The sequence below is a fragment of the Varroa jacobsoni genome, unplaced genomic scaffold, assembly GCF_002532875.2.
Source record: "Varroa jacobsoni isolate VJ856 unplaced genomic scaffold, vjacob_1.0 scaffold_357, whole genome shotgun sequence".
In the NCBI taxonomy this organism is placed as follows: domain Eukaryota; kingdom Metazoa; phylum Arthropoda; class Arachnida; order Mesostigmata; family Varroidae; genus Varroa; species Varroa jacobsoni.
This window is the reverse complement of record NW_019213259.1, coordinates 215971-232552: the sequence shown is the minus strand read 5'-3', so window position 1 is coordinate 232552 and position 16582 is coordinate 215971. Positions and strand designations below refer to the sequence as shown.

Sequence of the window (16582 nt, the reverse complement as noted above, 5' to 3'; positions counted from 1 at the left end):
ATCGCTTAGCGTCAACAAATATTCGTTTATTGTGTCATAACAAAGAAGATGGCGTCGCCCAGCGCAGCAGGTGACAGCTCGGCCCAACTTACTATCGCCTCTAATCCTAGCAGATCTGGGGCTTGTTTGCGATTGAGCGATGAAGCAGTGCAATTCGATCCTGCGTCCTCCGTTAGCCGAGTTTTTTTTGACAATGCTAACGAACAGTTATTTTCGATTCGGTCGGGAGGAGTTACTGGGGTGGTGGTTAAGGGGCCCACCGAGGAACGCAGTTGTTCGTTTACAATGGACGACAAGGGTGAAATTCTTTCTGTGAAACTTTCGCCCGATCAGGCCGTTATGGCCATTCAACGTTCTAGAAAAAGCGTCGAATTTATGAACAGGCCGCAGGACCTATTGGCAGCGGAAGGTATGACAGCTGGCGGGGGCAACGACCGCCCTGTGGAGTATAGCCAAGCATGTAAAGCCAAGACCGCTTCAGTGATCGGATTTGCGTGGACAGGGTTTGGAAATGACATTATATTTGTTACAGATCAGAGCGTTGAATTGTACGAAGTGCAGCCTCAGCGCAAATGCCTTCGTTACATAAAACTCTACACTATGCAAGTAAACTGGTTCATTTACCAGCCTCGCACTTGCTATCTTCTTGTTTCTTCAGGCATTTTAGGAAATGTTTTACATCCAATATTCTTCTCAGGCCCCGGAATGTGTACGCGCCATTCAAAATTTGAAGTGGATTTACCCGTTGTCCCAAAGCCACCGAAACTTTGTCTTCTTGATCGAGATGTCAGTTTATGCAAAATATACGGCAAGTCTCGCGTTGTTGTACTTAGACATCGAGGCACCCCAGCAAGTGGGCAAAGTGGTGCAGCGGAAATAGTTGTGTACACAATTGACGGAGGCATGCCGCCTAGAAAAACAAATATTCTTAAACTGGACGTTTCTGGTCGTTTTGCAATAAATTTGATCGATAACCTAATTATTGTGCATCATCAAAGTTCGAAGACAAGTCAAATTTTCGATATCTTTCTTGAGGGATCGCTCGAGACAAATATTCAGTATCACTCACCGATAGTGCCGCCTTCTGAGATAAGTTGTAAAGGCGACCATGAACTGTACTCAGCGAACTGGGTAGTGTTTCAGCCTAATATTATTATTGACGCTAAAATGGGGTTGCTTTGGAGACTTCATATCGACCTTGACAGACTAAGCCAAGATTTTGAAAATCCTGACCGGCTTATCGAGTTTCTCCTCCAACGCAAAGATAACCGAGGAGTTATTTTAAGGTCGATCAAACGAATTATTCTCAGTACACCTCCGCTGTCGAAAATCAGTTTGATTATGAGCGAAATAGCTAACTTAGATAACATCTCGGAAGATCTTGTTTGTCACGTTTTTACGCCATTGGTTGAGAAGCTCGATCAATCATATCTCTTCTCGGTACTCGTGGAACACCTTCGAACTAGAGAGACCATCGGGGATCTGCTTCGAGATCTCATGGTTTCCAGCCTAGTTAAAAGAAACAAGTTTTACCAGCTTCATCAATTTTTGCAATATCATATTCTCGGGGATTCAAAGCCCTTAGCTGCCCAACTGCTTGATCTGGCGCCAGAATACGCTCCAGCGCAGCAGTTAGCTCTTGATATGCTTTATCGAGTGGGAGGTTCGCAAGAAGAAACCATCGAAACATTGCTTAGTAAAGGCAAAGTTATATCGGCGCTTAAAGTAGTTCAGTTCCAGGGTAATCAGGACACGGTGTCGGCTAGGAAGTTTCTTGAGGCCGCCAAGCAAACAGGAGACCCTGCCACATTTTATTCAGTGTACCGTTTCTTTGTTCAACGCAATATCAATCTTCGCGGTAATGTGATGTTTCCCAAAGGTGAAATGTGCCAGCAGTATGTTACTCATTATAAAAGCCTGTTTGGAGAATGTCCCGATGTGGCTTCCGATGAGAAAGCAGAATTGTAGACGTCCTTTACTAGAATGCAAAAAAAGTAAATATGAAATGTCCCGAAGTATTGAGTTGAGGCTATGCAACTGTACACACAGACACAAAGAGAAGGATAAATAAAAATATGTATTAATAGCGCTTATGTCGGGGTCTTTTGCTATAACTCTTTATGTTGGAAATTCAAACATATTTGTATTTGTATTAAACCTACATAACTGAATGTTTAAGCTTGGTGCAACGCTCATGATTCTATTCAATTCATTACGCCATTCTCCTAAAGACTAAACTAAACTAATTAATTTAAAGAGTTACCACTGAACGTAATTATTATACGTGCGCGGCCGATAACGAAGGCCCACAAAGGTAGTAAGAATATTCGACATCTCGCCACACACACTGATATTTACTAAATGTCCCACAATAATATAAAGATCATATATATGATTATTCACCGTAGAACAGTGTATCACCACAAAACATAACAGAACGTCTAGTATTCTTAAATCTTCGAAAACGACTCATGGAACGAAAAGCTCCCAGGTGAAAATATAGCGGCTTTTACATATCCGAGAGAAATATATATGTAAAACGTTCCAAATGTTAAATGTTAAGTTTTGTTAAATGGAATAAACACAAAATTAGTTCTGCACGTTCTAGATCTAGGTACATAGGCTTGATTACACAAAGTGTCATTAAAGCCCACGCTATTATTAAGATTTTAATTTCACCTGATGAACGCAAAAACTCGTCATCATTTTACCTTAGCTCAAAACTTTCGTAGCATGAAAGAAAATTAAGCAGGTACAACGCCGCCATTCTCATGTGACGTATGCTTTTGTTGCTCTATTTTTCTGCTAGTGCATTAAAGGTTGTAGACTAGATTTTTATCGGCAAATTCGTCGTTTTGGAAAGAGCTTGCTTTCTTACAAGCTAAATTGAATGATTTCATGTTAAGACACGCATGAATCAAACATCATATTGTTAATTAATCCGCAGCAGTTACTTGTCACCCAATTTTTTAAATAAACCGGTGTTGTTTAGACCACTTGTTCAATCTGTAATGTAATGCCATGTCTCAACCCAGCGTTCTCCATCATCACCGATATGTAAGCGCATGAACAGTCAACCATTCGCGTGTGGCTTACGCTTAGTCTTAGGAAGCTGATGCACATCTGCTGTTGGGTGTAAGTAAGCGTATCGAACGTGTCAGGGGCCCTTTGGTACTTAGTGTATTCTTAGGTATGCTGTCACTGGCGGCATCAAAAATTTTACGTAATTCTTCATACCTCAGCGCAATCAAATCAAATCTGACACCCTCTTCCTTCTACTTAATATTACTCATGTTCATATACACATATAGCTTTAGGCTTGTAGAAGTGAGCCACAATGTCGCGTTAGTACAGCTTCTAAATATACTAGCATATTATTTGACAAAATATACGTATCCTAATTGAAAACATGATGTGCAAGTGTCAATAGCTTAAACTAAATAAAATGCATACAATGTTTAAGACACGAGTTCATTCCAATTTATACACAAAACTTTATTTTCATAGAGAACCTGCCTGTATAACAACCTAACGCAGCCGGTGAATGAATAGTGCTCTATTTACTTTGCCATAACCACAAGTCTTTTGAAACAATGCTAGCTTTAGAGCTAATCACTGTTGTGAGCCCTCCTCCAAACTACCACCCTTTTTTACGACCATTACTCCTCCTTGACTTGTCCTTTTTGTATTTTTGCTTGCGTATTTGTTTTTGACCCATCCATTTGGGGTAGTCACCGCTCTTATTCCTCATAGTTTTCATACTAAATTCCTGCAATTCGTAGAGAAGACGTCTGATTAGGATTCAATAAAGTTAGCTCTACAAACAAAAGTAACGCATAAAAATTATGTGTACGCCACGGCTTAAAATAAACATTTTTCACCAAATGAATACACTTATCATAATAATACAAATATTATTACCGCTTAATTCTCTGAATTTAACGACAATTGTACGGTCGAATAATTATCGCCTTAGTATAATTATCAATTAAGCGGGTACTTTCCTGCTATTAAAAATGAGTATTTCGTAGTTGCTTAACGGACAGTGAATGCTCTTAATGGTCCAATTAGCAAATTATTATTAACAGAACAATTCATATTACCTACGTTATTGGTTCAGGTGAGATGAGATCACATACCCCATAACATTATACGAAAGGAGCATATATTTACCTGAATTTCTTTTAACTCAACAAAGTTGTCGAGGACGTACTGAATCAATAACTAAAAAAATATTATAGCGGCCCTTAAGCACTATATTCTGCAACTGGATAGTAAAGCTGGTAAGAGAACACGACATATATCTATTTTACTCTAAACTTCAATATGGCCTAGATTGCACTTATTGACTCCGATCCATGTATTATAGCTTTCGATTTATTTTAAACTTTAGTCAATTTTGAAAAGAAACGTAAATGACAAGGCTTCTACGCTTGCCCTTAAGCTTATACAGAAGAATCGCAGTTTTCCTGTAGGCGGTCAGAATTCAATGTGTCTTCTTGAAGTTAATTTGCAGATCTTTACCAACGCCGGGCCTGGCCTCTAAGCGTGTGCTACAGTAGTGTCGTTCTTTAGCCACCATTTTTTTTTAACTGGCTGGGTGATCACCAAAAACCATGTTCCTCCAAGAAAAATACTCTTGCATTCACGCAGGGCTCGGGGCAATTCTACCGTCTGGCTATGTCTTATTCGCTCCCGGTCTTTAAGCTTTATAACCTTCTTGCTACCTTACGAAGAATTCAGTTTATCATGACGTCGGCCTTAAATGTATGCCCTAGTTTTCTTCCACTTGTACCCCTTCCTTTTCATAGACGGTGCAGTGCCCCAAGATATGAGTCATGGCGTCGTACATGCCATCGTTGCATGTGATGCACGAGTCGCTTAGCGCCTCTCCTATTCCGTGAAGATACGTTTGCAAACGCTTATGGACAGTGAGACCTGGATTTGTAATGCTCTATTTACCCGCGGAAAACGAAGCCGCAGTGGCGTCCTCGGGTGGTCTTTACTTCTTTTTGATCTGATACTTCTTTTTGGGCTACGTAGAAAAATACAATACGCCGCTACAGTACCTTCCTCTTTTTCTTACCCCCAATTTCTGATTTCGGCACCAGTCTGTTCTGAAACTTTATGCGGTTGAAGCTCCCTTCTTCAGCATTTGAGTTGGTGTAAAGCTCCGACTGGGTCCTGATTAAGTTTCACTCCCAAGCATTTATCTATAAATTATCTATAAATGTATCTTCCCAAACTAACGTTAGGGTTTTTACAAATAAATAGTGCCTTTTTCTCAGTAGTTCAAACTGGTGTCTGCTCATCTAACGTGTCACATTACTTAAAGTTAGGTTTACTTTGTTCTCTAGTTCCATCTTCGTCCTGATAGTAACCGACAGCGCTAGGTCGATTGCATGGCTTGCTGCCTTTGCCTTTTCACTATAGGTAGTCTGAGCACTCCGTCAAGCAAGATCCCAGAATGCTCAAAGACGTTTCGGAGCATATGGCAACCCCTGTTAATAGCGTATTCAATTTTCAAAGTTTCTAGCCTGCAGCTGTTCGAGATTTCTGTGGTGCTAGAAACCGCAGAAACCGCCGATGTCCGTCCCATAAAAAATCCTATGCTTTCAATAAAAATTGGAAACACATGCTTTGTTCGCCTAATTCAGGCGTTTACACGTCTCAAAGACTACATCGTCCGCTATCCGGCGAAGTTCGACTTAAGAGTTTACAAGGTTATCAGTTGCTCTAAATAGAGGCTACACTCCCGCTATTCGTGTTGGGTTCAGCATCTCCTGCAAGACTGGCATATCGTGCCAGCGAATGGTTACCTGGACGAGCTGATTATATCACAGTTGATTATATCGTTAACTTGAAAAAGCTACTGTTATAACCAAGGAACACGTACCAGAACCCGAGAAAATCATCACCTGAGGACCGCTACTGCCTGCTTAAACGAAAGCGATGCATTAAAAAAAAAGCTACCGGAAACAAAGAGCATGGGGCGTTTACTGAAATAAAGTGTACTTGAACATCATTCAGCGCGATTCTACCATCTCCTCTAGCTACACTAAGAACTTCAATCCATGTTCGTTAGTCTAAAATGCTATTTGGTAACTCCTCAATCGGCTGTTGTGGATAATCTATAGATAGAAAGGGATCGCATAAACTGTGATGCCGATGAAGCGCTGGAAGAAGATTCAGTATACAAATCAACGATAGACGATCTTTTCCAGTGCACTAAGGTCGCCTGAGATAAGTTGTCTGTAGGAACCGGCAGACCTTCACGGGATCAACAGTTAGTTGCAGGACAGCCCAACGCGTATTCCCGAGATGCGTGTAACAAAAACGTGTAACTCCATCCCACTCCTAAATGGTTTACGCGAAACGTATTCCACTATTGTCATTGAGGGCGGTCGGCAACAAGTTCTAATGTGGCTGATGTATTACGGGGCGAATTCGGTACACTTAATACATCACTTGAGGATACCGGTTTATAGAACATTTTCATGCAGCGTTTCTCGCCATGTGTACAATGAAGCGACGCCATTGCTGTAATAGGCAGAGTAGTTTAGTAAGGCGGCACAGGCTTTTGAGCACAGTTTTGAAAGAGAAATTATTAAAAAGCGGTACTTAAGGCCGTGTTTAGGCACTTTAGTTTAGTTTTTTTTACGTCATTTTATCTCTCAGTAATTTTGTAAGCGATTATTGCCTATAAAGAGATAAAGTCTTTAAGTTTTTAGGAAACCGTTAAAAGTATGATATTAAAGTACCCCTGAAAGCTAACCCACTGTCAATGTGATATTTCAAAGTAACTAGCCCCAGTCTAAAAATTCAGATTGACTTGAAAGCTTAAAAATGTATGGGTACTATGCCAAAAGCATTGCAATACTTCGGTAGTTACAAAATGATGAAAACACGTGTTTTGGCATCAAGATTGATATTGATAAAATTCTTAATTTCTAGAATTTTCGGGGACATCCCACCATTCGAATAATGTAGACAGATTCTAGTTTTGATCCATATTTTTCCGGATCTCAAACTTGGGTACATTATTGAAGATACATCAGTATGATTTGTTACCTTGCAAATGCAAAAAAAAAGAAACATTCCTATGGAATAGTGGCATCCAAAACTAAGGAGAACCGTTCGCTGAATATCTGGAGTGCATCATTTTTCTTACCGGAACTTCGTCTAAATCCATCGCGCTTTCCTCTTGTTTCTGTAGTTTTTCTGCAACCTGTTTTTTCTTCCATTCGATGTAATCTGCAACCTCTGCCCTAGCAGAATCTATATCCATGCTGCCCACAGTGACATGGTTTACCGTTTTTGCTACTGTCTCCTATTCATAAGAAAGTGATACACCAGTAACTAGTTTTTAGCCAATCAACATTTATTACCACCTTGATAAAACACTTATTACAATATAATGTACAATTCGGAACGTCTTAAAATCTCAATAACTGTTTCGTCAGGTAGACAATAGTTTTCAACCATAGGTGGCACTATGTAGTACAGAACAAATCACAGTATTTACAAACACGCGTCACTTGAATCACGAAAACCAACATTTTGACAAAGTACATGGTAGAAACCGTATACAAAATAGCTTATAATTCTATGTTTATTCGTTCTTTATACGCCCTTCCACTCCAAACTAGAGATCTCTCATAAAATGTACTATAAATATTTGAAGATTTGGTTTATTTTAGCGTTGGGAAATCAAAATCAAATTCTACTAAAGTGCCAAATATTCCGCCATCATGTGACGAACACCAGTCATTAAACAAAAGCAAAGTACTAGAATTAATAAAATCGCATCTCGCATAAGGGAAGAGAAATAGCAAGGACTGCAATTCATTCTTTGAAGTTATGGCCTGCAGCAGTCAAGATAGAACAGCGCACACTACATTGTTTACTCTGAGGACTAAGGATATTTACCTTCAGCTGCTTAAGTTGCTTCTGGGCATAACGGACACGCTTTATGGCCCGCATTTTTTTGCCACGCTGGCTGCGGATGCTTTTGGCCATTTTGCTTAAAACGGAACAGGCCTGACTGCAAAGCGTGAGATCTACTCCAAAACAGAGTGCTACAATTGAATTTATAACTATCTCGGTTCAAATGATTGTCATATATCAACGCACGAACGATATTGTTTGCAAACACTCCCACAGAGATAGAGCGCTTCGAGCTGACGATATGGAAAGGGTAACTGAAGCAGAATTTAATGTGAAAACTTCTCAGTCAATGCATATACTATACCAAGAACTCATTTCACTTTGGTGCTTCGTTTTGTAAAGTTTTATATCAGTTTGTTTTCAAGCTAAAACCACGATAGATCGAAGTAGGGTACCAGCAATCTGGCAGCGCGCATTTAATAAATATAGATCTTTGGTATTTATAGCAAGGAAAGTTCGGAGAAAAACGAATGGCTCCGAACAGCAGCTGGTACAAGAAAACAAGTTGTTTATTGGCTTACATATGATGTCGTATGTAATGGCGTCGAATAATAATGATGTGATGAAATATATTATGCTTATTAAGAAATCATTGCATTGACAATACGTTTATTCTACAAGTTCTGAGTCGTGTTAGTTACATTTTTGTATATTAAAGAGTTCAAGCATTTATGATTAGCCCGTTCGCTTCGATAAGCTGTTCCAAATAACATCGTAGAAATGAGACGACGTTTTAATTTGAGATAAATGTAAACAACCTTTATTAGCCTTTTACCCTTTTATTAGCTTTCTCCACCAGGCTTTACCAGCTTTACCCTGATTTGAAAATTTGTCATGAGAAATAAATATTCAGAATATTAACCTCGTTAGACAGCGCGATACTGGGTCGCAAGACAAATATAAGGTATGAAAATTGTTAGGTATACTAATTTCTAACAAAGCTGAAACTATCATAGTTGGAACCAATAGATCTTTAGGGAGGTTTTAGCCCTCACAAAACCTGTTTTATTGTATTTACAATATCAAGGTGAAATTACTCTACATAGATCTATCACCAGAGCAAAGAGTGTATAAAATTACTTTGGATCCATTATCGGTGTACAATTGTAACCTTTTATAATAAAACGACACAGTTCGTCCGTTGATTAAAGGGAAACTTTATTCGTAGCTTGATCTACGTTTTGTTCACACAATTCACACAACCGCAAAATTCAAAAGTCCAGATCGTCGTATTCTGAAATAAATTAAGCTAACAGTCACCAAAATGTTTGCCGAAGCTAATGTTGTGCATTGAAATGCAGCCGAACGTCATGAAGTTCGTCTATTATAACACTTACAAAATCACTGAAAAAGTTATTAATACTTTTATTGGTACCACCGAATGCACCTGCACACCTTGGTTGTGTAGAATATTAGGACAACAGCGTCCTATCATATTTTGTGCATAATAATAATAAAATGGATAATTAAATAATAATAATGGTAACAAAATTCAGTCGATGCGATACCCTGAATGTTTGCAAGCGATCATGCACGTTCATTCAACCTGCTAAAAAATCGCTTACTTCATATGCGAAATGATATGTGAAAATTACATAGATACCGCGTAGGCATGCGCGTACCGGGCCTATGAGGCGCCTTCGCAAGCAGACGGCGGACGAAACTTCCAAAATATTCGACGTATGGCTTCAGGGAAGTCTTCTTGAAGTCAGCCAAATTTTCTGTTTCACCTCTTATGTACGCGTCCAGTTCAGCTAGCAGCGAGCTGAAAATCCGTTGTACGTACTGTAGTCAGGTCATAGTTTCAAATATATTATTATCTAGTTAATTTTCTATATGAAAGCCCATTATTAATATCATTATGTATCATACATGCGCGAATATGTATCATCTATCTAATGGTTTCAGCGAAATACTATACATAAGCACGATCTGATGAGAGAACTCTGTAGTGACACCTGCATATCGGGCGAAAGTCGAGTCTATGTTAATAAGATGGAAACTTGCCTATCTAAAGTAAACTAGTCCAGTAACAACAGTCGTTTAACACTGATATATGTATATATATATTTGTTTTTGACTAATGTGTAAGTATTATGAAGACTTTGGTCTCTGAACATTTTGTTCTTCTAAGCTCAAGTTATGTTTTCCTGCTTGCAATATTATGTACAACAACTAATACGTAAGTTGATTGACCGTGGCGGGGGGAATTTATTAAATAAATGATAACTTACTTTGAATGTAAGCGTTTACTAGCCATCTATTGTTCTTTTCCCATCCTCAGGGCGAAATGCATGATTGCCTTATAACGGTCTCTATAGTAACGCTGTTTTCCTATCCAATATCTTAACTAACCAAAAAACCTAGTTATTCTCAACTCCTGACTTTCTATATTGTTCGAATTCATACATTCAGTGCGACCTAATCCATGGCAATAACTGGTATACACTAGTAGGTAAACTCGATTACTTCGAATTACACATTGACGTTACTAAAATGTATGGCCTATTATGAAAATTACAAACATCATTTTGGATGTAGAGAACTGATTGATGAAGGCAGCTGGTAGTCAATAAGCTTACAGACACTACCGAACTTTCATTGCCTCAGTAATAATAATTGAATACGCACGATGGGTATAATTTATGTAATAACAAACATGTTGCTTTTAAAACAATTATTTTGCTCATTTGCAAACAAATATAAAATTTCTCACGAAATGTAGATGTTTGCTGGAGCATAGATCGATCACTTCCCTCTTTTCGAAGAGAAACCCGTTGTTTCGAAGGGCTCATATAGATAAAAAAGTAAATACTTTTACGGACCTGCCTGTTGGTACACTAAACGGATCAAATTCATCCACGTTGTCGACGTCAATGGGCACACACACACGCCCAGTTTTGGGGTGTAGACAAAAAGGTGCCTTGAGAAGGTGATTAAGTCCCATCGAAACGTTTACGTCTAGTCGCGGATATAGTAAATGAAAAAGTAACTGCAACAATAGAGACAGCTCACACTTATAATTTGAACCAATTTTTGAAATTAGAATTCTAAGAGTATACAAATGCGTTCTCCAGATTATTATAGTATATATATATAATAACAACTAGTACATGTAAACTATTGAGAAAAACGAAAGATAGTACTTAGAAGTAATAAAATTCAATCTGATTCTAAATTGATGGTTTCTGGATTGCGATTTTGCGAAAGGCAAAAAAAGGCTATAAAATAGCACAAAAGAAAATAGGAACAAAAGCAATCGGTTTGAGTAATACTAATGCAGAGTTGAAATAATACACTTCAATTAACGAACTTACTTCTTCAAAGTAGAACGGATGCTTTTTGCTTTGTCTGTTATCGGCGAGAGCTTTGAAAACTTCCCAACGGGTTATTCCGTCTTTCGCTTCCAGGACGCGTTTCTCAAGGTTGTCACGTAAGTCTATATCAAGGCACATTTTTAATACCTAAACAGTAACGATAAAGATAAATGTACACACGGGAATAAAACCTGCAGGACATTGCCAAGTAATTTGTTAGCTCAATGGAACAAATGACTATTTCTACTCTCGGATACGGTAGCCAGAAAACTTGACGATTGCAAGTTATATAAAATAAGGATTATTTTTCGATTTTTTATGCCATCCAAAGCGCCCTCTGATTGGATTATGTTAAATGTCAACAGCTGTGGGTAGGCAATGCATCTACCAAGCTGTTTTTCTATCCTAATAGGACGTTACGTATACATTAGATGGCGACTTTTTATAGCTATCTTATTTTTTTTCAGGCTTCGAGGTACAAAGGCCGTTTGAAGCAATTCTTAGAAACAGTAAAAACGTAAAACATTTAGTTATCTCAATTAATTTAAGTCAATTTAATTCGACGAATTACTTTTGTCCACCAGTCAGTACTGTCGGCCCATTTCTGTTTGTGCACAACCATATCGTCCATGTACTTGCGCATGATGCCAGCAGCCCGTTCGAGGGCTGGATGCATCTTGAAGAGGATTTTAGGGCGTTTAGGGTTAACCTCGGTGAGAACGTCTAGGTAGTTGGTGACTGCGCCTCGGCATGATGATGACATTTCTCGTGACATACGATCTGCTACCCAACAGTGGATGCCTCGACGACCCGAATATACCCAAAGGAGATGTCGGAATCCGAAATCCTCTAAACAAAAGACACCCAGTAGTTGCAGAGTTGTTATATGTGAACGTGTGCGAGGTTTGACAAGGCTTAATCTATAACTGCACATCGCACTTTTTCCCTACACTCAAACAAAGAAAGTTAATTCAAGCAAATAAGATCGCATTTTGTAAAATCAAAATTTCCACACAGTTGCATTTAACATTAGTCTGCGATTAGCCATGCCTCCTTTATTGTCAATAGTTAATAGAATGATAAGGAAACCACTTATTAGTTATGATTTTTCTATACCTGTTAGGGCGGCATTTAAACAACGAATAGCAATCGTCATAAATGGCCAACAGCGTAAACAGATGTCGGTTGCCGAACAACAAGAACGGACGTCGTCAAAATCAGTCATGTCAATATCCAGGACATACTCGCGTTCGCGTGGTTTTCTGCTCGACTTGTCGTTCTAGTCGAAAATTACCATTAAATGTATACATTATTACACTTGTATTATTTGCTCAAACATTTAAAGTGGCCGCTTTTTTGAGTCCAATATACGTACAACATACGTAGAAAACGTTTTCTACCGAAGAGAAAACAATTTTAAATGAGAGTTTAAGGGTCAAATTTAGCTTTGTCGGCGACTTTATTATCACTTATTTTTTAACGAAATTGAAACTATTTAACGTCGATATCACAAAATTAGCTTCAAAATGACTCGGCTCCTATTCTGGATATATCACCGATTAGTAATACAGTGATGGTCACCCTGATTAAACTTTTTTTCAAAGCAAGTGTTTAACTTACACTAACAGCCTGAGTAGTTTTAAAATGTTATGTCTCAGCTTTACATGGAATCCCGGACTTGGTGCTTATTAATCTGGCGTTTTGCCTACCTCGTCCCCTCAAAACTCAAACATTTTTTCTTTTCAGTACTGTTATATTTTATTTAGTTTAAAGGAGACACTAAAGCAAATATGATTTTGTAATTATCTGTTGCCATAGTTATTAATGCCGTTGAAGGCATCCCTGAAGAAAGGTTCATTTTTAGGCTTTAGTACCCTACCCGAACTCCACTAGAGCTCTCGCATGCGTTTGTTTAATTGACACAATTTTATCACGCTAAATTCAGTTTCATAAAGTCAACTAATCCTCCGTTCGTTTTGTTTATGAAACCGGGTCTTGTTCATCGAACGAGTTAGTGGTTCAAAATAAACAGGTATTCACTGTTCATCATAAGTGACTCATTTGTCGAGAACGAGATAGACAGCTTTTGAAAACTGACACAGAAATGGGGCTGGATATGAAAAATAATTTCTGCCCTCGTCTGAAGAAATGTGATTGCATTGCCTACTGGCCCTGTCTCTGATCTTTTAACGCTAACTTGAAGACGGCGCAATTTTCAACCTATTTAAAATTGCCATTATCAGCCCGCTTCTTGCGCAAGATGATAAAAAACGCTCCATTTTGCAAATGTTTAATTATATTTTCCCGAGTAAAACTAAAGTACCACCTAAAACTAAAGTCTACTAACAAAATGACACACTCTTGTTGTAGGCTATGGAAAAGTATAATCGCCAATGTTATCTGCGAGCGTAAACTGCTAAAGTCTATAAAGAATAGTTCGCATATTACTCTATTCTAAATTCCGTAGCAACGTAGCTCTTACGTGTATAGAATATTTAAGCTTTCAAATTGATCGATCAAATACAACTTAATAGTTTATCTTTGGCTTTCATATCCAAGTTTAAAGTGCTCATTCACAACCAATTTCTCAATGTTTTACCAAAATATAACTTGAGAAAAATAAATTAACTTGATTATGTTGTCCTTAAAATCCTGGAACTTCCGGGTACGAATGAATGAGAGTGTCATTCCTCATTCTCATGTCAGGTCAGGCTTGTCACCGATTGTTAACGCTTTTATGCACCTATCGTATACAAATTCACTGAAACGTATACTTACCAGTGTCTACGATAATTATGTGTGAGCGTGTACAGTAGTGAACGATGAGTTCTGCTTTCCAAGTGTCATTAAAACGTTTCTCTTAATGGTCCCTTAGTTTTGATCTTTACACTAAACCCACTTTTAGTGGCGAATTTGGTCCACTGCAAAATTTTCTTAGAAGTATAATAATTTAGACATTATCACATTGCATTCAAAATGCCATCTTAAATCTATGTTTCACTATAAAAACAATATTTTTTTAGTAATTGGTCAATTTGCTTAAGCTTAGTGTTTTGGGATAGACATAGGAGAAGTGCCGGCGGGTTAACCGTTAAGCTATGTGTGACAGAATACCCTATAACAAGTTTTGAGCACCGACTTGTCAATTTCGATTACTTCTTTTGGGAAGAAGCACATACGAATATGTTATGAGGAATCAGGGTGTTTTTACCACGCCACTTTTTTTTCAAGCTTTTATAAACCTAAATTGTGGCCACACTCAAATAAAAAGCTAACAAGATTATCAGAACGTTTATTCTTAAAATTGCAGTCCTCAACATACAACTGAATAAACAGTACATTCTCCTTATACAAACGTATGCTTAATTAGTGTAGAACATAGACTTACGTAAAAATTACATTTCTTTCTTTAATATACAAGAGAAATTTAGACCATTGTAGCATTATTAAGCACAACGGGGAATTTCACGACATATTTCAATTTATGGAACAAAATTATGCAAGAATGCTTTTGTATGAATGTTTAGATGACTACATAAAATGTTTTTCAATGATTCAAAAGTGTGCTTGGAGCGGTGAAGATATCAATGTTGAAACACCTAGTGCAAAACGTGCAGTACTTAACAACCTGTTTACTACAAGGCATACTGGCCGCAGCGCTTCTCACCAATTTTTTTTAATCATTTGTTAAAATTAAATGTATTACTGAGCCTATAGCAGAATAATCTTTTATCGACTGTTGTTAATAAAGGAAGTTAAAAACGAGAACATACGATGTAGTCGTAGACTGCGCCGAGATCAATCTTGATCGGGATATTTTTAATGAGGTCTGCTTTGAAGTTGATATTATCCTTAAATGATAAATATCGCAAATAGATGTCTCCCTCAAGTGTAAATGAAAATTCTCGATTTACAAAATATCCCTCGGCAGGATCTGTAATGATAGGATACAACTGTGACTATTCGTGATATAAGTATTTAAAGCATTAGTACCCCTAGGAGTATCTGATCACTTCTATCAATCGTCTTGGTCGTTTACTAAATTTTGCATAACCAGAAATGCTAATTAAGCAGCTAATGGGTCTAACTGTCGGACGATAACTAATTGATGCTCCTGTTTATAACAAATTAGCCACGCGTTAATATTACATAGCCTACCTCTTCCGTAACTCAGCCATTTGTAAAATAGGTTAACTGGAAAAAGTCGGTCATAGTAGATCTTCAAAGCATCCGTAAAGCTGAAAAGTTACGGAAGGTTTATAAATGAATTATGAATTAGATTCGCCAGATAATGTAGCTAAACTTAAATAGTAAGCGAAGGTGTAGTAAAAAACTGAACTTTGTTTTGCGGGTGAGGACATATTTTTTAACGTATAATCACATTTACTGATTAAATATGACCTATTAAATAGGACTTAGTTCGTTCAAACTATGACCTACAAATGCTGACACATTTTGCTTGACATATTTGTCAATCCATTCTGAAAATTTTCTTTGTCTCCTTAGTAATGTTTAGTCGCGAGTATTAGGACTTCATATAATCCATGTATTCAAATTTAAAAAATGGGACTCAGTTCGCAACAGTTGATCCGCAAATTATGATTAGCTACGTATAATATGTATGGACAATGCCTGAAATCTAAATATTTGGTTGAGTTGAATATATATGTATATTACGTCTGCCCGTCACGTTCGCAAATCGTCCTTCGAACCGTTGTATAAATGCTTGCGTTGATTTAATACGTTATCTAAAATATGATTTGATTTGTACGAAAATGTGTGGAACCCAAACAAAATGAATTTTTGAATAAATAGAATGTAAATACATTGTTTAATTAATGGTTACTAAATGAAAGCGGATGATTCTCACCACGTGTCGATGACTAGTTGCTCTTTTTTGGTCGGGACAGCAGCTTGTTCGAGATTATTTTCCTTATTTTCGATAGCCACTTCAGTTTCTGTAGCTGCTTCCATTATAACATGGAAACTTAAACGAATAGAAAAACCGAACTTGTTTTTAGACCCAAAAAAGTTATAATTGGCGCCAAAACTTCTACCGCTTTATTATAGTTGTACATGGATCATGTAGAATGGATAGTGGCTCATACTAAAATGGCGACCAATGTTGTTCTTCGTTCAATGAAGATGTCTTTATTAGTCTGTAAGCTATATTTAAAGATACAGATCATTTCGTTTATTGAAATGAATAAATTAATAAATTCATATATTAGCCAAAAATTTGTTCTAACTTAAGTTAGGGAAAAGAAACCGTTCATCGGCATTATTTTTAAATCAATGGATAGATCTACCATTAAAGA

At 37.6% G+C, this 16582-nt stretch overlaps 2 protein-coding genes across 3 annotated transcripts; one reads left to right on the top strand and one right to left on the bottom strand.

Annotated features, from left to right (window-relative positions):
* Nucleotides 1-28: 28 nt before the first annotated feature.
* On the top strand, nucleotides 29-2093 carry Bulli (regulator of MON1-CCZ1 complex protein bulli). The gene has a single exon (XM_022831838.2). It carries the CDS (start codon nucleotides 49-51, stop codon nucleotides 1966-1968), a length of 1920 nt encoding a protein of 639 aa, XP_022687573.1. The 5' UTR covers nucleotides 29-48; the 3' UTR covers nucleotides 1969-2093.
* A 1381-nt stretch (nucleotides 2094-3474) lies between these two features.
* Prim1 (DNA primase small subunit) lies at nucleotides 3475-16353 on the bottom strand. 2 transcript variants are annotated; one of them, XM_022831839.2, is made up of 11 exons: nucleotides 16135-16353; nucleotides 15423-15502; nucleotides 15038-15198; nucleotides 12381-12543; nucleotides 11836-12113; nucleotides 11265-11411; nucleotides 10773-10939; nucleotides 9551-9712; nucleotides 7930-9181; nucleotides 7172-7330; nucleotides 3475-3769 (listed from the first exon to the last, which is right to left on the bottom strand). In XM_022831839.2, the coding sequence occupies exons 1-9, from the start codon at nucleotides 16236-16238 to the stop codon at nucleotides 9142-9144; spliced, it is 1302 nt and encodes a 433-aa protein (XP_022687574.1). In that variant the 5' UTR covers nucleotides 16239-16353; the 3' UTR covers nucleotides 3475-3769; nucleotides 7172-7330; nucleotides 7930-9141. The 2 variants fall into 2 exon arrangements, with proteins under 2 accessions (XP_022687574.1, XP_022687575.1); XM_022831840.2 differs by having other exon boundaries at nucleotides 9570-9712; nucleotides 16135-16351.
* Between the last annotated feature and the right edge of the window lie 229 nt (nucleotides 16354-16582).

What these genes read in the sequence shown, in the direction of transcription:
- Prim1 (XM_022831839.2), bottom strand. Translation starts at nt 16,238, where the DNA reads ATGGAAGCAGCTACAGAAACTGAAGTGGCTATCGAAAATAAGGAAAAT. An exon ending in ATGGCTGAGTTACGGAAGAG is followed by an intron (nt 15,199 to 15,422) that starts GTAGGCTATGTA and finishes CTATCATTACAG; the next exon opens with ATCCTGCCGAGGGATATTTT. An exon ending in GTACTGACTGGTGGACAAAA is followed by an intron (nt 11,412 to 11,835) that starts GTAATTCGTCGA and finishes GTTACTGTTTAG; the next exon opens with GTATTAAAAATGTGCCTTGA.
- Bulli (XM_022831838.2), top strand. Translation starts at nt 49, where the DNA reads ATGGCGTCGCCCAGCGCAGCAGGTGACAGCTCGGCCCAACTTACTATC.